General features: G+C 46.3%; 1 protein-coding gene across 1 annotated transcript; it reads left to right on the top strand.

Annotated features, from left to right (window-relative positions):
* The first annotated feature begins 420 nt into the window (after positions 1-420).
* On the top strand, positions 421-17817 carry STOML3 (stomatin like 3). The gene is made up of 7 exons (XM_073322634.1): positions 421-472; positions 4320-4423; positions 5397-5469; positions 6679-6761; positions 9325-9528; positions 17413-17547; positions 17629-17817. Exons 1-7 carry the CDS (start codon positions 421-423, stop codon positions 17815-17817), a joined length of 840 nt encoding a protein of 279 aa, XP_073178735.1.
* The last annotated feature ends 2789 nt before the right edge of the window (positions 17818-20606 follow it).

The raw sequence follows: 20606 nt of genomic DNA, 5'->3' as shown, positions 1-20606 counted from the left end.
GTGGGTGAAATTCTGTGGCCTGCATTGTGCAGGAGGTCAGACTAGATGATCATAATGGTCCCTTCTGACCTAAATATCTATGAATCTATGAAAATTGTGCCATTTATTGCTGTTGCATGTAGAAATCACTCCCAGAGACGATTCTGCAGGAACTAGAAGTGCTGGGCCAAATTCAGCCCTGGAGTAAAGTAATTGAAACCAGTGGAGTTACTCCAGAGAGGAACATGACCCATCAGACTTTGTTTCTGTAAACATTCTTCTCTCACCTGGGTAACTAATCCCTTGTGGACTCGCTCGCAGGTGAGAGCTTGATCTTCTGCGGCTCTGCTTTTCTTCTCAGACACTTTAACGAGCTGTGCACCATTTGAGGGGGTGTCTTCATTACGGCTTGTGAGGTGACAAGGATTTCTCTATAATGAGATGGATTCTGGGAGAGGCTACCTTGGGAAAGAGAGTAAGGAGATGCTAGTTGGTAAGTGTTCCTTCCATTCTTACTGCAAAATAACCCCAACAAACGTGTGTGTGTGTGTGTGTGTGAGAGAGAGAGAAAAGTTAAGCGTGGGTCAAAGGCATCAGATTGCTACCCCTGGATTCCTCCATCTCCTTGGCAGCATTTGTGCCAGCTTCCCCACTGTCCTGCCAGTATGCCTCAACCCTTATCTGGGGACTGACACCTATAGCGGATAGGCTAATTCAGAGTCCATACCGATACAATCCTTAGGCTCTCTCTGCTAAGACTAGCTGTGAGGGTACCATATGGTGCCAATTACGCAGGTGGTTTTGTAATGAACGCTCCTGAGAATTGGACTGAGCCCACCAACTCATTTCACCTAAGCTACCAAGCAATTGAAATGTAACAGCTTTCAGTCAGTGGTCCAATATGGACTGGAACTATTTACCAGTTCCATTCTTTCTAGGTTTTTCACTGCACCCATTGCCATGGTGTCTGAGCTCCTACAGGTAAAAGACTCCATATTCCATTATGTCTCCCTGGAGCCATCCAACATCCTCCTGTTTTTTTTTTAAATGGCTACTAATTTTGTGTGGTGATTATAGATTAGACAGACAATCTATGCTGCTAGCATTTTGGTTTTAGCAATCAAGAGCAATGTAATCCTTATGAAAAAGTCCTATAGATTTTAATAAAGAATTATGAACATTCTATAGGATTTTAGACCATCTTATTGAATTCTAGGATAGGAATATAATTCTCTATTATAGTCTAGAGGATGGCTCCATAAACCTATATAAAGAGTAGTATTTTCTACTAAATCCTATAGGATTTTTCCATAAAGGCACATCTTTCTTCCTCTCCAAAACACGTGGCCTTATATTCATTTAGTTCTGTCTCTCACAAAGTGATGGTCAAAGCACCAATAATGCTCAGCTCTGTACAAGATACCAAAATAAAAACAGTCCTGGTGCCAGAGGCCTGGCCCTTCAAAAGACAGACACAGAAGAGACTTGATGCACTGGGAAACTCAGAGGAGGAAATAACTTGCAAGATTTATTATTTTATTTGTTACTGTTAACTCACTTTGGGAGGACATTGGGTAGGGAAAGCTAGATCCACAAAAGGACATGCGCATGGCCACACTGACATGCAATGCCTAACTTTTAGGCATTCTGCCATCCAGTGGAATCCTCAGCCCCGAGTTAGACGCTTCCCATGATTTGAATAGGGAGCCTGACACCTAAGAATGGAATTTGTACAAGCTGAACGGGAAGCGCCCTAAGCTAGCCAGTAGGAAATGTTCAGGAGAGGGGTGTGGTCTAAGCCCTGGGCCTCAAAGGGACAGTCCTGGAGTTAAGCACCTACATCAGCTCTGGTCAATCCTTTGTAGCAAGAAAAACACACAACAAGAGCGCCGTCTATCCATCTCCCATGATAGCAAGTAGCTCCGTGGTTAGGACTGTCTCCTGGGGTGTGGGAGATTTGCTTTCAGATCCCTGCTCAGCTGCAGGGAGTGGAACCTAGGTCTCCCATGTCCCAGGTGATTACCCTAACCACTGGGCTGTTGAGTGATTCTCTTTCTAGCCTAATGAATATTTAGCTATTTACCCAAAGTGAAAAAGCTTCAACAGGAGAGACTGAGGGAAACCCACATCAGAGTAGCTAATACCCCAGTGATTAGGGCACCCACGTGAGAGGTGGGAGCGCTGTATTCAAATCCTGCCTCTGCAGTAATTGGCCCAGATGAGCAGTCTAACAGCCATCACCACACCTGACTTTTGTGCGAGTTAGGCGTGCTCCAAGAATGCCTACCAGATCAGGCCCCAGCAAGATAGGGAGAGGGAACATCTAGTTTATGAATCTTACTAGGGCATTGAGCAACTTGGGGGTGTCAGGACAGAGTGGGCTTTGCATGCTCCCATCAGCAGAAACTTAACCACCTTGGAGACGTTACCAGTGGGCATTTGGGAATTTAGGGCCCAGCTGAGAGAAGGCTTTGAGGATCTTGGTGACATGTAAATGTTGGCCATAGGCACCTAGGTAAGTCCCTTTGAAGATCTAGCCCAGAGTCTTTAGACTGGGATACAAGTATGATATTTTCAATCAGAGTAACTTTTGAGCTGCAGAGAAAAGCTCTGTTGAAACATGTATCCTAGATGGGTGTAAAAGGGGAAGGGGGAGAGGGGATGATAGCATGGGTGGAGGTGGGGAGGAAGATGAAGGCCAAGAGGTACAATATGCCTTTTTTCAGCATCTGTAAAATTCTTCTGTGATTAAAACATGGCCCTGCTTCTTGAGCAATCTTTCGCACTTGGAGCTGACAGTGAACCAATGTTGATACAAACAACTCTCATTATTTGATCACATTGCATTTGATCATAAGAGTGAGTAGGACAGTCAACTGATGGAAGAAACATTTATCCTCTTGCCTATTACTTAATGTACCAGCAATAGCCTGACACTCCAGTGATGGCAAATGAAGCTGAATAGAACAATAACAGGGCAGGACGTATGGTGGAGAAGCAGCATAAACAGTGGTTTTAAGTTTTTAACATTAACCATGAGGATTCTAGGCTGGCCTCAGCCACATGTACCTGAAGTTTTCATGGTAATTTACTCAAGAGAACTGCTCAAATCATCGGTTCCAGCAGTGGCAAGACCAAATGACATTTTTCTGGCAACCAGCCTGAACCTAACCCCTAGATTTGTCTTTTGTGTTTCAGTGGGTCAGAACAAAAGCCTGGATTCAAACTCTCCCAAATATAGAGTGTTAGTGTAAGATGTACACACAGTTCCCATGCAAAAAGCTTGAACAGAGAAGGCAGGACGTTCCAAACAAGGCCTGAAACTCCGTCCTCTTGGGCCCAAACCTCTCAACCTGGGCATGATTAAATCTGTAGCAAGGACCTCAGAAATGTGGAGCAGAGGACTGCAGAGCACAGCATTCTCTCCTCGGTAACTGTGGTGGGGGAAAAAAAGATTTTAGATGTTATATAAGGAGAAGGGTTTTTTACACAGCGTGAAGTTTGAATCCCAAGCAGAGCAAGTGAGCAGGGAAAAGACCTTAGTTCTGGTATAGGAGTCCTCATACAGGGAAGAGCAGGCCCCCACCACAGGTTGTGTTCAGCCCAGTGCGGGAGCAGGTTGTCGGGAACAGCCTCTACACACAGATCCTGTGAGCATGCCTCCCTTGTACCCTGCCCTGGGGTGCTGAGCCCCTAGCTCTCTTCTTCTCCAAGCAGTGGAGAGGCATGGAGCGAGGAGGCTGCAACATTCAGCTTCTTGGTGGCATGCCCACAAAAATCAATTACGGCCACACTCTCCATTGAAAAATGGAATCCTGCAGCTGGTCTTCCCCCAGCATGGCTCCCTCCACGTCTCCTGTCCTGATTCCCATTGCTTATGCCCCAGCTGCTCCTCTTGTATAGGGCTTGGCTGGGCTGGATTTGTCACACCCTTCCTGTGAAAAAATCTCTGGCTTTTCCTTGCCTCGTTGCAGCTCTGCTCCTAAGTACCCCCCTCCCCGGCTAAAAAAACCCCTGGCATCTGGCAATTGGGGTCTCCAGGCTCTATCCCAACACAATTAATTAATGATAATACAGTGCTGAGGAAAGGCAGCAGGACCGTAGAGTGAAAAGAACTGCCCAGAGGGCTAGTCATATATCTGCGCGTTTTGACAATCACTGGTTTCTGGCATTAGGTGAACGGGCCAGCTCTCTACACCAGAAGTTTCAAACCTAAACTGTCCTGGGAGTTCCTGTCATTTTTCCTCATGTAGAACTTCTTTGTTGTGCCAGATGTTTTACTATAAACTCAGCAGATTGACCAGGCAACTGCCAACGGTTCCCGTCTTTTTATTCTGTAGCAGATAAGAAGGAAGGAATTGGGGCCTGTGGCTGGATCCTGGTTTCTCTTTCAGTCCTGTTCGTGCTTATTACCTTTCCTTTCTCCATCTGGATGTGCCTGAAGGTAAGCTGATGGGAATTGGAGCACTGAGAGAACGGTCTATTACTACTATGTATTTCACCAGGACAAAAGCCATTTATACCCCATGTTATGGGACAAAGGATAGTTTTTGTAGTTAAGGTTCAAGATTGGGATGCAAGAGGTCTGTGTTCTGGTCCATGTTCATCCTCAGGCTCCCTGTATAACCTCAGATAGATCATTTAAATTCTCTGTGCCTTCAGCTCTTCCACAGGGATAGTGTGAGAATAAAGTAATGAATGTTTCTGAGGTGCTGGGGATGAGAGACTTAGAAAAACTGGTCAGTATTTGTACAAATACAAACGCAGGTCCACATCCTGGACCACCCATGGGAAAAAATAGTGGGTGCTTATCACCCACAGGCAGCCAAGCTCCCTCCCACACCCCTCCAGCACCTCCTGCCCACCACCAGCCCCACCAGTCGGCTCCTCCCCTTCTCTCCCAGTGCCTCCCGCCCACCACGACCAGCTGTTCCGCAGTGTGCAGGAGGCGCTGGGGGGGGAGGAGGAGGAGCAGGGACGGGGCACGCTTCGGGGAGGGGTGGAACTGGGTGGAAAGAGGCAGGGTGGGAGCAGGGGGGGCAGGGCAGAGAGGGGGCGGGAAGAGGTGGGGCAGGGGTGGGGGGGCAGGGAAAGTGTGGAGTGGGGTAGGGTGGGGGCAGGAAGGTGTGGAGTGGGGGTGGGGCCTCAGGCTGAGCAGGGGTTGAGCACTCCCGGGGAAAGGAAGAAGCCGGCACCTGTGATCACATGCATAAGTATTTGCAGGATCGGGGCCTGATATTCCACAGCAAGGGACAGGGTGAGGGGCTAGAGGGAGAACAAGATCAAAAATGTGTAATTACCTACATATCTTTTGCTATCATTATTTTGTCATTTCCGTGTGGTTTGAAGGATAGACAGTCAGGCAAGAGGGAAGGGTGGTGTTAGTGTTAAACTCTATTTTAAAAATATTGTCCTAGATTGTCAAGGACTATGAGCGTGCTGTTGTATTTCGGCTGGGACGTATAGTGTCTAAAAGAGCAAAGGGCCCAGGTGAGTAAATGAGGTTTTATCTATTTTCACTGTAACCAGATGTTCTGCATCTGAGGTTCTTTCAAGTCCTTGTGCAGAGAATGGGTGATGCAAGGAATCTGTCCAGGGCACAGTAAAAAGGACAAAGTAATTCTTTGTCCATGAGCCTGTGCATCTGCTGCTTGTTTTCTCTATATTGCTGTTTAGAGAGGAAGCCAGCAGATCCTGAGATCTAAACCTGGCTTTATAATAGTGTAAAGATCACATGCAGGGGAAGGATGATCTTGTGCTTAACACACTGGACAGAGACTTAGGAGTCCATTCCCCATTCTGCCACAGACTTCCTGTGTGACCTTTGGCAAGTCACTCAATCTCCCTGGACTTCAGTTTGCCATCTGTAAAATGGGGGGATAATAATACTTCCTTTCTCTCACCCTTTATCAGTCTTGTCTATTTAAAGTTGTAAGGTCTTTGGGGCGGGGACAGTCTCTTACTAAGTGTGTGTGTACAGCGCCTAGCGCAACACTTGGTATCATAGTTGGGGCCTTCAGGTGCTATTGTCATAGGAAACGATCACTAATAAGAAGAATGCTCTCTGCATTATTATAACAAGTACCTTTGCACCATGCGGATGAAAAACAAACAATCCATTGGAAAAGGTACAGTGAGACGGTGCAAACATGGAGTAGGAATGGAGGAAGAACCCCCTTATCACATAACCATCTCTATTCCTCTGCAAAACAACCATGTGGCCCAAAAAGTGGGCAGGGCCAGGGGTTGAAGGAGGAGCCACACTAAGTGGCTAGTTCCCCCTGACCCACCATCCTGAAGAGCTAACAATCTAAATAGATAAAAATTTGAGAGGGGAAACAGAGGCATAGAGAAGGAAGTAACTTGCTCAAGGTCACATGACAGAGCTGAGAACAGAATGGAATTCTTCTGACTCACAGTCTAGTACACTATCTACTTAACCCTACTGAATTCACATTGGTATTGGAACTCCGACATCCGCATTTCCTTCCATTATATATATAAAAATATGAAACCCCATTCCTTTCTCCTCATACAGAAAAAGAAATGCTGTGGTAATGAAATATCAGTATAGCTCTGAGGGCCATTGTCATTACACAATAGAAATAGTTATTTCCAGAGGTTTGCTTCATGTGCGATCAGAGCTTAGCCTTCAGATAAGGTGTTTCAGCTTTGGCCTTTTCTTCTTCTTTTCTGCAGGTTTGATAATAGTCCTTCCGTGTACGGATGTTTTTACCAGGGTTGATCTTAGAACTGTTACCAGTAACATTCCCCTACAAGAGGTAACAACTTATGCAATAGCCATTTAAACTAGAAATCAAACCTAAAGCAGTTTTAGTTTTTAACATGTCAAACTAAGAAAGCGTTTTTTTTGTCTCAGTCTTTGGCAGCGGTACAGACTTAACTTCATTTGCTGTACTTGTTTACTTCCAAATGCTAGTGCCAGAATAACACTGGAGCCTAATCAAACCTACAACCCTACCAGCTCAGGTTATAGTCTTGTCACTCCTGGCAAGTCAAGCAGGCTTTTCTTACTAACTTTCAGCATTCTGGGTTAGAAAAAGAGGAAAGTGAGATTAGAGCTAGAGATGTGGGGAGGTCCGAGGATGAGAGAGAGGGAAGTCAAGACAGCTGAAATTTACCAAGCCTTCAGAATTAGTCCTCTCTCTACCATCCAGGGAAATCAAGCAATAAACTAGAGTGGGATCTCCAGTAACTATTTTTCCTAGTAAGAAACAGATCTGATAAATAACTGATTAGATACAAAACTTATCATTATGAAAGCCTTCACTGAAGTAACTTAGAAAGTTAATGTTGTTCCAGACAAAACAATGAGCAAAGACCAAATTTGTCACATTTGGTGCCTATGGATAGGTAATTTAATACTCACTTAGGTACCTTAACAAGTCACCTTGAAGTCAAAAGAAGCTGCAGGCGCTCATCTCTGAAAATCAGGCCTTAATAGGGATGAACGGCCTTCTCTTTAGGCACCCAGGGTTGAAAATGTTGGCCAAAGAAGTTCATTTTTAAAAAAAAGTCAATGGGAAATCTCCCCCTCCGCAGAAAAAGGTTTATTTACATGTAGCTACAGTACTGTGCTTCTGCTTGAAGAGTTGCCATTTTATTGTGCTTTTCTGAAGAAAGGAGAAAGAAGAATCAGTAGTGATAGAGCCAACAAAGTTTCCGTGTTACAGATCTGAGAAAAGGTTCTTTCTGATATAGTGTGCTGCTAGAGATTGTTCCTAAATATTCCATCCAAAATTTAAATGCCTGTGGCTTGGAATAAATATGCTTAAGGAACCTCATCGGTTTTAAGAGCTCAGGGGTCTTATTTCATGTAGTGTCAGATTCACTGAGTCTAAACTCTGTTACCCCTTTTGACCCAAGTGGTCAGCCAGAATTCATGGTCTTGTGGGTTGTTTCCATTAGGAGGAGAAAATGATGATCGAGGCAGGTATTTATTTGATGCAATCCTGTTTATTTACAAAAAATGTACAAAGTCCTGTTTCCCAAAATACAGTAGGAATCAAACAGCAGGAGACAGTTCCGTTGCTCAGTTTCCCACCTGTTTCCAGCAGCACTCTGTGCAAAAGCTCCATCTCTTAGCCGTTCTCAGGGTCATACTACAAGTGCTCCTCTGACTGAACATAAGAACGGTCATACTGGGTCAGATCAAAAGTCCATGTAGCCCAGTATCCAGTCTTCCGACAGTGGCCAATGCCAGGTGCCCCAGAGGGAATGAACAGAACAGGTAATCATCAAGTGATCCATCCCCTGTCGCCCATTCCCAGCTTCTGGCAAACAGAAGCTAGGGACACCACTGCATCTGAGGCTTCCTTGCTGCCTTCTTTGTGTGCTTCTATGGTACTGATCCTCCTCTCTCTCTCATACACAAACTGCATTTCATTCAGACCCCAAGGAAAACCCCTCAGAGTGCATGGCTCAACTCCTATTCCAGCTTTGCATGTGGCCTATATTTTTGGGTGGTGGTTCCCTATTGTTTCAGCTCTGGATTCCATAAAGGAGCTTAACTGCTTCTTTCTTTTATCCTTTATGAAGAGTGACTGTTATGTCCACCAGCTTCAGTGAGGGTTTTGCCCAACCCCCAACATAACACCCTGTTAGAAAGACTCCATAGATGGAAAGTCAGCTGGGGTGGAGGGGAAGCTGATGTACTGAAAAGGGGAGATGACATGCTGGAGGGATGAAGAGAGCCAACTCCAAACATGGGTAGGTCTGTACAGGAAGGAAGGTGGCCATAATAGCCTGGGAACATACTTACTCAGTACATCCTCTCTGCAATCTCTTCTGGCAGGGCTTCTATGGAGCCCTTGGCTGCAAACTAAAGATGCCTCCCACCTATCCTGGTGGTAAGGCAGTGGTGGAAACATCAACTGTGCTCCATCAAGATTAATTGTTCACTGGGGCACAGGGGATTTATAGCTCCCTTCGCCAGCATTGGCGAATGTGGCCTGGCATGCCTATGTAAAGGGACACCACAGACCATTTAAGAACATGTCATCCAGTTGTTGCATTTTTTTCCTGTCCTTGTGCCTATGATTTTTAAATTCCATGAACCTGCTTATGAGGATTCCAAGGCAAATGCACTCAGAATCATCACAACTGGTTAACATATTACTGGGCGAGTCATTTAAATACTTTGCAAAAATATTGCTTTGGTTTAAATGGTTGTAAATCCAGGATGACATCACTGAAATCAATTTACCTACACTTCTTTGAATTATAGTGGCTTCTTGTCTCACTACAGGAAACAAACATCTCCATAATGCTGGGATTTGTGTGTCCTGGATGATTATCTAATCTCTGTATGTTTGTTTTTCGTAGATTCTTACGAAAGATTCTATAACTACCCAAGTTGATGGAGTGGTCTACTATAAAATCTACAGTGCTGTCTGTTCAGTGGCTAATGTCACGGATGCCCATTTAGCAACCAACCTGCTGGCACAGACCACTTTGAGAAATGTTCTAGGCACCCAAAGCTTGTCCCAGATCCTGTCTGGTCGAGAAGAGATTGCCCACAATATCCAGGTAAATCTACATCTAATGTTCTATTGACGGGCACAGCATCTCGTTTTATGGAATATAATCTTAGAAATGAGTGGCCTTTTTAAAAAAAACCCATAATTGTAAAATCTTTCATTATCCCCTTTCAGTTTCATACACCTCCTACTGCAAAATATGGAAGAAATATTGTAAAGATACTTCCTCAGCTCATCTGATAAAACTAGTGATCTCTTGTTAAAAAGCAAACAAGGCTCTTGGAACTTAACTTTTTGAGAAGTGAATGAGACAGTAAAGAGTCTTGATATGGGGCTCCCTGACACTTCTTTAGAAATGTGCAATAATGTGCGATGGTGAAGAAATCCATAGTTACCAAGATGCTCTATCTTAGACTCAGGACTTTAAGGTCAGAAGGGACCATCATGGCCAGCTAAACTGACCTCCTGCTCATTGCAGGCCACAGAACATGGGTCGTGGGTATAAGAGGCTTGGAGAGACTAAGCCTCCCCATACCGGTCAAGAAATGCCAGATGTGGTGCACCTCTCTTTGGAGGCCCACCGCCACTCCTGGAAGCTCCCAAGAAGTGGCGGGGCCACCAGTTCCCAAACTGTGGCCCCGTTTGTGCTCTGCCCTGAGGCCCCACCCTCTCTTGGCCTCTTCTCCCTGAGGCCCTGCCCTCGTACCGCCTCTTCTTACCCCCACTCTGCTTCTTCCCCTGAGCCCCCCCCCTTGCCTGCCCATCAGTTGCTCCTATCTGCCCCCTCTCTCCCCATCACTTGCTCTTAAGGCAGGAAGGGCCAGAAAGAAGTGAGCGGGGAGGGGATGGAGAGGAGTGAGAGGCAAGTGTGGGGACCTCAGAAGAGGGGATGGAGAGGAGAAGGTGGGGGGAGACTCGGGGAAGGAGATGGAAAGGAGCGGGGGGCCACAGAGGAGGGAGCCAAGACTGCCCCCCCCGGCCTTCTCCTTTTCCAAGGCCACACTCCTGCCCTTTCTCTGAGGCTCCGCCCCCACACCATCCCCTCCCTCTGTCACTTGGTTTCCCCTACCCTCACTCATTTTCACTGGGATGGGGCACGGGGTTGGGGTGCAGGAGAAGGTGAGGGCTCTGGCTGGGGGTGCGGGCTCTGGGGTGGGGCCAGTAATGCGGGGTTCAGGGTTGGGAGGGGGCTCTGGGCTAGAGTAGGGGGTTGGGATGTGGGAGGGGGCTCACAGCTGGGACAGGGGGTTGGGATGCGAGCTCTGGGCTGGCGCCAAGGGGTTCGGAGTGTGGGAGAGGGCTACGGGCTGGGACAGAGGGTTGGAGTGTGGGAGGGGGTGAAGGCTCCAGTTTGGCCGGGATTCTTCCGAAATAGGCATCAATCTCCTGGTGAATTTGAAACCAATCCAGGAGATTTTAATAGGCCGCTAAAAGTCTGGTCGGCAGCACAGTGGGGCTAAGGCAGGCTCCTTACCTGTCCTGGTCTGCGTGGCTCCTGGAAGTGGCCAGCATGTCCACCTCCTAAGTGCAGGAGCACCCACGGGGTCTCCACATGCTGCCCCTGCCCTGAACACTGACTCCGCAGCTCCCATTGGCCAGGAACCATGGCCATCTGTCCGTCCCTGAGCCTAGGAGCTGGACATGCTGGCTGCTTTCGGGAGCCACCCGAGGTAAGCACCGCCTGGCTGGAGCCCCCACTCCTCACCCCATCTTACACCCCAACCCCCTGCCTCAGCCCTGATCCTCCTCCCTCACCCAAACTCCCTCCTAGAGCCCACACCCCGAACCCTCTCCTGCACCCCAACCCCCTATCTGAGCCCTGAGCCCTCTTCTGCACTCCAAAACCCTCATCCCTGGCCACACCCCAGAGCCCGAAACCCCAGAGCGGTGGGTGGAGGGGTTATTGGGGGAGAGGGCAGAGAGGAGTGGGTGCGGGGGCCTCAGGGGAAGAGGCGGAGCAGGGTCAGGAAGCGGTGGAGTGTGGGCAGGAAGAGGTGGAGTGGGAGCGGGGTCTTGGGAGAAGAGGCTGAGGCTTGGGAGAAGAGGTCCTGAGGTGTGGACCTCGTGGTGGAGCAGGGGGTGGGGCTACTGTCCAGGCACTGGTGGCCCTCCCCTCAATTTCTAGAGAACTTCCGGCGCTCCCGCCCAGCCTCCCCAAATGCAAGAGTCGTATGTTGCCTATGCCACAGAACCTCACCCTCACCCACCCACTCCTATAATAGACCCCCTAACCTCTGGCTGAGTTACTGAAGTCCTCAAATCATGATTTAAATACATAAAGTTAGAGAATCTACAATTTACACTTGTTTAGAATCATAGAATCATAGAATATCAGGGTTGGAAGGGACCCCAGAAGGTCATCTAGTCCAACCCCCTGCTCAAAGCAGGACCAATTCCCAGTTAAATCATCCCAGCCAGGGCTTTGTCAAGCCTGACCTTAAAAACCTCTAAGGAAGGAGATTCTACCACCTCCCTAGGTAACGCATTCCAGTGTTTCACCACCCTCTTAGTGAAAAAGTTTTTCCTAATATCCAATCTAAACCTCCCCCACTGCAACTTGAGACCATTACTCCTCGTTCTGTCATCTGCTACCATTGAGAACAGTCTAGAGCCATCCTCTTTGGAACCCCCTTTCAGGTAGTTGAAAGCAGCTATCAAATCCCCCCTCATTCTTCTCTTCTGCAGGCTAAACAATCCCAGCTCCCTCAGCCTCTCCTCATAACTCATGTGTTCCAGTCCCCTAATCATTTTTGTTGCCCTTCGCTGGACTGTCTCCAATTTATCCACATCCTTCTTGAAGTGTGGGGCCCAAAACTGGACACAGTACTCCAGATGAGGCCTCACCAATGTCGAATAGAGGGGAACGATCACGTCCCTCGATCTGCTCGCTATGCCCCTACTTATACATCCCAAAATGCCATTGGCCTTCTTGGCAACAAGGGCACACTGCTGACTCATATCCAGCTTCTCGTCCACTGTCACCCCTAGGTCCTTTTCCGCAGAACTGCTGCCTAGCCATTCGGTCCCTAGTCTGTAGCTGTGCATTGGGTTCTTCCGTCCTAAGTGCAGGACCCTGCACTTATCCTTATTGAACCTCATCAGATTCCTTTTGGCCCAATCTTCCAATTGGTCTAGGTCCTTCTGTATCCTATCCCTCCCCTCCAGCGTATCTACCACTCCTCCCAGTTTAGTATCATCCGCAAATTTGCTGAGAGTGCAATCCACACCATCCTCCAGATCATTTATGAAGATATTGAATAAAACCGGCCCCAGGACCGACCCTTGGGGCACTCCACTTGATACCGGCTGCCAACTAGACATGGAGCCATTGATCACTACCCGTTGAGCCCGACAATCTAGCCAGCTTTCTACCCACCTTATGGTGCATTCATCCAGCCCATACTTCCTTAACTTGCTGACAAGAATACTATGGGAGACCGTGTCAAAAGCTTTGCTAAAGTCAACAAACAATACATCCACTGCTTTCCCTTCATCCACAGAACCAGTAATCTCATCATAAAAGGCGATTAGATTACTCAGGCATGACCTTCCCTTGGTGAATCCATGCTGGCTGTTCCTGATCACTTTCCTCTCATGCAAGTGCTTCAGGATTGATTCTTTGAGGACCTGCTCCATGATTTTTCCAGGGACTGAGGTGAGGCTGACTGGCCTGTAGTTCCCAGGATCTTCCTTCTTCCCTTTTTTAAAGATTGGCACTACATTAGCCTTTTTCCAGTCATCCGGGACTTCCCCGGTTCGCCACGAGTTTTCAAAGATAATGGCCAGTGGCTCTGCAATCACAGCCGCCAATTCCTTCAGCACTCTCGGATGCAACTCGTCCGGCCCCATGGACTTGTGCACATCCAGCTTTTCTAAATAGTCCCTAACCGCCTCTATCTCCACAGAGGGCTGGCCATCTCTTCCGCATTTTGTGATGCCCAGCGCAGCAGTCTGGGAGCTGACCTTGTTAGTGAAAACAGAGGCAAAAAAAGCATTGAGTACATTAGCTTTTTCCACATCCTCTGTCACTAGGTTGCCTCCCTCATTCAGTAAGGGGCCCACACATTCCTTGGCTTTCTTCTTGTTGCCAACATACCTGAAGAAACCCTTCTTGTTACTCTTGACATCTCTGGCTAGCTGCAGCTCCAGGTGCGATTTGGCCCTCCTGATAACATTCCTACATGCCCGAGCAATATTTTTATACTCTTCCCTGGTCATATGTCCAACCTTCCACTTCTTGTAAGCTTCTTTTTTATGTTTAAGATCCGCTAGGATTTCACCATTAAGCCAAGCTGGTCGCCTGCCATATTTACTATTCTTTCGACTCATCGGGATGGTTTGTCCCTGTAACCTCAGCAGGGATTCCTTGAAATACAGCCAGCTCTCCTGGACTCCTTTCCCCTTCAAGTTAGTCCCCCAGGGGATCCTGGCCATCCGTTCCCTGAGGGAGTCGAAGTCTGCTTTCCTGAAGTCCAGGGTCCGTATCCTGCTGCTTACCTTTCTTCCCTGCAAGTGACCTGCAAGTGACCCATGCTCAATGCTGAAGAGGACAACAAAAAAACCCCAGGGTCTCTGCCAATCTGACCCAAGGGAACATTCCTTCCTGACCCCAAATATGGTGATCAGTAGACCCTGAGCATGAATTATCAGTAGTAACTGAGAGCCCTCCCCTCAAGTATCCCATCACCAGCCGTTGGAGATATTTGCTGCTGGCAGTCACAGATTGGCTACATACCATTCTCATCATACCATCCCCTCCATAAACTTATCAAGCTTTGTCTTCAAGCCAGTTAGGCTTTTTGCCCCCACTGCTCCCCTTGGAAGACTGTTCCAGAACTTTTACTCCTCTGATGGTTAGAAACCTTTGTCTAATTTCAAGCCTAAACTTGTTGATGGCCAGTTTATAGCCATTTGTTCATGTCCACATTGGCACATAATGCAACTAACTCCTCTTCCTCCTGGTAGTTATCCCTCTGATGTATTTATAGAGAGCAACCATATCTCCCCTCAGCCTTCTTTTGGTTAGGCTAAACAAGCCAAGCTCTTTGAGTCTCCTCTCATAAGGTAGGTTTCAGAGTAGCAGCCATGTTAGTCTGTATTCACAAAAAGAAAAGGAGTACTTGTGGCATCTTAGAGACTAACCAATTTATTTGAGCATAAGCTTTCGTGAGCTACAGCTCACTTCATCGGATGCATTCTCACAAAAGTTTATGCTCAAATAAATTGGTTAGTCTCTAAGGTGCCACTAGTACTCCTTTTCTCTCATAAGGTAGGTTTTCCATACCTTGGATCATCCTAGTAACCCTTCTCTGCTCCTGTTCCAGTTTGAATTCATCTTTTCTAAACATGGGAGTCCAAAATTGCACGTAGTATTCCAGATGAGTTCTTACCAGTGCCTTGTATAATGGTACTAACACTTCCCTGTTGCTACTAGAAATACCTCACCTGAAGCATCTGTGACAGACCCTGACCAGTGGGGTACAGGAGTCTGGTAGAAAGCAAATATACTGGTCCCTGGATGAACAGTTTTCTGTTCCTTGAGTGACCAGAGCAGGGGCTGTACTAGAGCAATCAAGAACCTGCTAGAACCAATTAAGACAGGCAAGCTAATTAAGACACCTGGAGCCAATTAAGAACATACTAGAATCAATTCTGGCAGGCAAACTAATCAGGACACCTGGTTTAAAAAGGACCTCCCAGCAGTTAGGGGAGGGTGTGTACAAGGAGCAGGGAGTGAGAAGGCGTGCTGTTAGAGAACTGAGGAGTACAAGCATGATAAGGCTTCAGGAGGAAGATCCTGCGGTGAGGGTAAAGAAGGTGTTGGGAGGAGGCCCTGGGGAAGTAGCCCAGGGAGTTGTAGCTGCCATGCAGCTGTTACAAGAGACACTGTAGACAGGTGCAATCCACAGGGCCCTGGGCTGGAACCCAGAGTAGAGGGTGGGCCTGGGTTTTCCCCCATCCCCCTTAACTCCCCATTTGAGATGAGCAGGTGACCTGGACTGTGCATCCCACCAGAGGGGAAGGTCCATGGCCTATCCCCTGACCCACTAGGTGAGTCAGCAGAGACTTTGGGGTTTGTTCTCGCTTTCCCTATGCTGGCCAGTGATGAGATTAGCTGAGTGAACAGCAGGTTTAAGCCACTAGCAAAAGTGGCGAAACTGAGGGCTGCTGCGAATCTCAGAGGCAAGCAAATCTGCCAATAAGCGCAGGACTCACCAAGGCAGAGGAGGAACTTTGTCACGTATCCTAGGACTGCATTAGCCTTTTTCACAGCCACATCATATTAGTGGCTCATAGTCATCCTATGATTAACCAGTACACCCAGGTCTTTTGCCTCCCCTGTCACTTCCAACTGATACATTCCCTGTTTATAGCAAAAATTCTTGTTGTTAGTCCCTAAATGCAATCCCATTTCTATAACTCCAGTTTACAAGGTTGTCCAGATCATATTGTTTGATAATCTGGTCCTCTTTATTGGCAATACCTCCCAACTTTGTGTCATCTGAAAACTTTATTTTTTTGCCAAGGTTGGTAATAAAAATGTTAAATAAGGTTGGTCCCAAGACTGATCCCTGATGAACTCCACTAGTAACCTCCCTCTAGCCTGAGAGTTCACCTTTCAGTATGACCTGTTGTAGTCTCCCTTTTAACCAGTTCCTTGTCCACCTTTCAATTCTCATATTAATCCCTATCTTCTTCAATTTAACTCATAATTTCCCATTGGAACCGTATCAAATACCCTAGTGAAATCCAGGTAGATTAGATCTACTGCATTTCCTTTGTCTAAAAAAACAGTTACTTTATCAAAGAAGGAGATCAGGTTGGTCTGGCACAATCTACCTTTTGTAAAACCATCTTGTATTACCTTAAGCAGATGCTTGATTAAACTTTGGCACCACCCATCTCTCATGTCATGTCAATAAAATGTATTGAATTGACCTGAACTGGATTGAATTGTTCCCCTGTTTAAATCCTGCCCACAACCCTCCCCTGCAATCCAGGGAGCATCACTCTGGCAGCCAAGAGAGAGTAGAGGAGGAAAAAAAAGATCTTGTTTCCTCTTCGATATCAGGGAGAGAGAGAGAGAGACCAAAAAAAGACAGCTCACCTCCACACCCCTTCCAACAGCCAGGAGAAAATGTGTGCGTGAGAGAGGTGATATGACGTGATGTTGTGTCAATGTGTAATGAGGAAGAGTCAAAGGTCTTGATTGTGGTAGCGCTTAGGAGCCCTAGTCACAGACCAGGATCCCATTGTACTAGGCATTGTGATGCATCATACTGATTCTATGTATTGAGGGAAAATAGTACAGTGCAATTTCAGGATGTCACTCGCACTCTTCTGAGGGTCTCTGGCTCCAGTGGATAACAGAGTGACTTATCTGCAATGAAAGGTTGAGTGCTATTCTTTCACATGGGGGGTACTTACCTTTTTATGTTCCCAGATTCTCTTGGTCCTTTATTAACAGCTCCTACTATTGCACCTGGTTCTGCAAGCCCTTCCTTACATGAGGAATTTAACTCAAGGTAGTGTCTGTAGGTTTGGGCCTGCAGGTCTTTAATTCTGACCACAATAAAGGTAAATGGCTTCTTTCAAAGCTGTTCCCATCGGGCAGAACTGGTGCTAGAAAAATAACATAATGACTTGCCCAAGTGCATCATCTCCCCTCCAATACATCACAGATCTGAGAGAATATTTCACAGCTAATAATTGATCTGACCCTTTTTAGCCACTTGACCTACCCCTGAAATATCCCCATGTAGATCATAATTTCTTTCCATTTATTCTTTTATTTCAATTATTCTTTTGCAATTGTTTTGGAATTCTGAGCGTAGTCGATATCTGAGACATTTTGGTTAGTGTGATTTGTCATTTAAGTCACATGGTATAGGTTTTGATATTGTCCTTTTTTTTTTTTTTTTTTTTTTAAAAGTCTATCCTCGATAATGCCACCAGTAAATGGGGAATCCAGATAGCACGTGTGGAAATCAAAGACATCAGGATCCCAATGGAGATGCAAAGAGCTATGGCTGCTGAAGCTGAATCAACACGAGATGCTAGAGCTCAGGTGAGATCCACAGTAATATTTCTCTCATTTGTATAATGTGGTGTATCACCACCAACATGTCCATTTCTATCATGTTTTTAGATCATAGCAGCAGAAGGAGAAAGGAATGCTTCCGAAGCACTGAAGCAGGCCTCCATGGTGCTGGTTGAGGCTCCATCAGCCCTCCAGCTGCGCTACTTGCAGACCTTGGCCACACTAGCTACTGAGAAGAATTCCACCATTGTCTTACCTCTGCCCATGAATATGCTGCAGGGTTTTTATAAACAATAATAGGACAAAACCAAATGGTGATTAAGGCTCTTTTACACTGAATTCTTTAGTTCGGAGAACTTTACAGGGATTCAGGAGAGGCAAGCCTGTGCAGAATTAATCAGAATTAATGTAGAAAGTACACTTTGATATCCTGCCTCAGGAATAGGGTTAACTACACAGAGACCATCATAAGCTAGAACACTGAATCTGAATGACCCCAAATTTTTGAGGGATTCAAAATTCAGATATCCAAATTTTGTAGCTCAAGCTCATCACTAAGTAAAAAAATAGAGACTTTTTGTTAAAATACAGGTTAAACTGAGGTGCTCGCTTTTGATGTTACTTGATTTTACAGAGTCACTCGTTTAGCAGGTATGTGGTGATTTGTCAGCTCACTAGGAGCCTGCCTCTAAAAGCTAATACAGCCACTGCATGCAGTAAATAGGCCAGCTCCTGTTCTGTTACACTGGGGTAAATTTGTAGCATCTCAGTTGAAAACACCAGTGTAGTGGCGAGAAGAATGTCACATAGAGGTATTCCTTGATCATTACTGGAACCACCAAGTAATTTAAGTCTATGTAGCTCCTACAAAAGGACTTAGGTGCCTATATCCAACATTTAGATGCCACCAGCCTTAAACCTCTCTCTCTCACCTAAGCCCCAGTAGGCTCTTCAAACTCAGTGGGCCCCCCTCTGTTTCACCTATGGGGGCCAATACAGTTGGCATGCACTGAGCATATTTAAATCCACACAAAATAACAATGACCACAGAGAACAGCATGGCCTTCTCGGAACCTTTAGCCAGGTGGTAGGGCACTTAGCCAGGCCGTGGAAGACCTGAAGTTCTGTTCTCCCTCCTGACTGATGGGGAGTATGCATTTGAAGTTGGATCTCCCGTTCCTGAAGGGAATGCCCAACCATTGGCCCTAGAGAATTATTTTCACTCTGTGTCTGTCCCAGTCCATATTTAATTATTTCTACACAGCTGAACAGCTTTAATAGGCAAGATTGAGAGACACCAGCACCAGAATATCCCATAGCCCAGTGGTTAAAGAACTCTCCTGAGAGGTAGGAGACCCAATTTTGCATCACTTCTCCACAGCTAGGGGAATTGAACCTGGGTCTCCCACATCCTGAAGAAGTGCTCTGACCACTGGGCTAAAGATCATAAGCAGGGCTCCCTCTTGCAAAAATCAAGTTAGGTCCCTAATTCCAGGAGAGGGTTAATGTCTGAGAATCCCAAGCAGAGGGGCTTTCTGAATGGGGCAGCATTTAGACCACCCTCCTCTCCTTGGGATGTGCTAAAGCCTGGCAGAGATGACTCCTTGCTTAGCATGCTGGGACCCATTCTAACAAACTCTCCCCCCTCCAGTGTGTAGGGAGCCTGAGCCCCTAATTCAGTGCTACAGTTTCTACTGGGTGACACAGCACCCAAAATGTAGGCATCGCAAAGCTGAGCGTAAGTCCCTTGGTGGATCTAGTGCCTCCTTCTGCTCTTGCACAGATGTAAATTAGCTGTAACTCCATTGACTTTAATGGAGTTTTCCGCAAGTGTAAGTGGAATCAGAATCAGGCCTTTGTGGTATTTGGCATCCAAACTAATTGGCGCGCTGTACAATAAAAGGAAGAGAATGTATTTCTAGTGGTTACAGGAGCATTTCTTACACTTTTAGAAGCTGAGCCTACTTTCAGGAAAATGAACCCAGTCATCTGGGATTAAATACCTACACATTTTATTGTATGCATCTTCTCCCCAGCTCTGCACCCAGCTAGCCCTTTGTTTTCCCCATGCCCCCCATATTTGGGACTCATTGATGTAGATTTTTGTAATATGAGACTTCCTCTCCTTTCACACATGCAGTGAAATAGTCAACATTGTAAAATATCATCACTGGCATATGAGTTGACATCCTTTGATGTTGATAGGGCAGATCACACCGCAGAGCTATTGTACCAGGTCTCTGTGAACTCTGCTTGAGTTACCTGCCACTTGATCACATTTTGAAGTTTTTCTTCACAGCCATAGCAGCTGACTTTTATTTTTATATATATATATATGAGAGAGTGGGGGGGGGGAGAGACAACAACTTTTTGCGAATACAGACTAACACGGCTGTTACTCTGAAACCAACAATTGAGAGGTCTCTCTGCCTGCCCCCAGGGGGCGACTGCTGCTAGCGTACATGAAAGGAACGTGGGAATTGGCAGACTGGAGTAGACCCGAAGTCCATCTAGTCTAGGATCCTGTTAGCAGCCAACACCAGATGTTTCAGCGGAAGTTATAGGAGCTGTCCCCCACCCCCAGAAGTCTCAGACTGATCTCTATTAGAGATTGGCCTAAACCCAGAAGCAGGAGATTTCATTGCTTCCAAAACTTGGTGTTAGCATTAACAGTTAAAACTCTGGATATTCTTGTTAAAAATGTAAATTGGCCAATTTTTTTTTTTTTTAAATCTTGCTGGGCTTTTGGCCTCAATGATATCCTGTAGCAGTAGGTTTTATGGTCTAATTATATATTATGTGAAAAAGTATTTCCTTTTATCAATTTTGAATTGCCTACCTTTTTAATTTAATTGAATGTCCCCTTGTTGTGTTATGAGACCAGGAGAACAGAAGCTCCCAATTTACCTTCTCTAACCCAGTCATTATTTTTTTTTTGTTTTCATCATGTCCCCTCCTTTCCAGTCTTGCTTCCTGAGTGATTTTCCATGCCCAATATCATTCTCATCACCCTCATCTGAACGCCTCCACCATCTCTGATTCTGCAATAACCTCTTTGTGATGGGCTAAGGCTGAGACAGAGAACA

The sequence above is a fragment of the Lepidochelys kempii genome, chromosome 1 (assembly GCF_965140265.1).
Source record: "Lepidochelys kempii isolate rLepKem1 chromosome 1, rLepKem1.hap2, whole genome shotgun sequence".
Lineage (NCBI taxonomy): Eukaryota > Metazoa > Chordata > Testudines > Cheloniidae > Lepidochelys > Lepidochelys kempii.
The sequence above is the reverse complement of the archived record's forward strand: the minus strand, read 5'-3'. Positions and strand labels throughout refer to the sequence as shown.

Bases quoted from the DNA above. Each gene is read 5' to 3' on its own strand.
- STOML3 (XM_073322634.1), top strand. From the start codon at position 421: ATGGATTCTGGGAGAGGCTACCTTGGGAAAGAGAGTAAGGAGATGCTA. The intron at 6,762-9,324 runs GTAACAACTTAT...TGTTTTTCGTAG, and splicing joins GTAACATTCCCCTACAAGAG to ATTCTTACGAAAGATTCTAT. The intron at 17,548-17,628 runs GTGAGATCCACA...TCATGTTTTTAG, and splicing joins CACGAGATGCTAGAGCTCAG to ATCATAGCAGCAGAAGGAGA.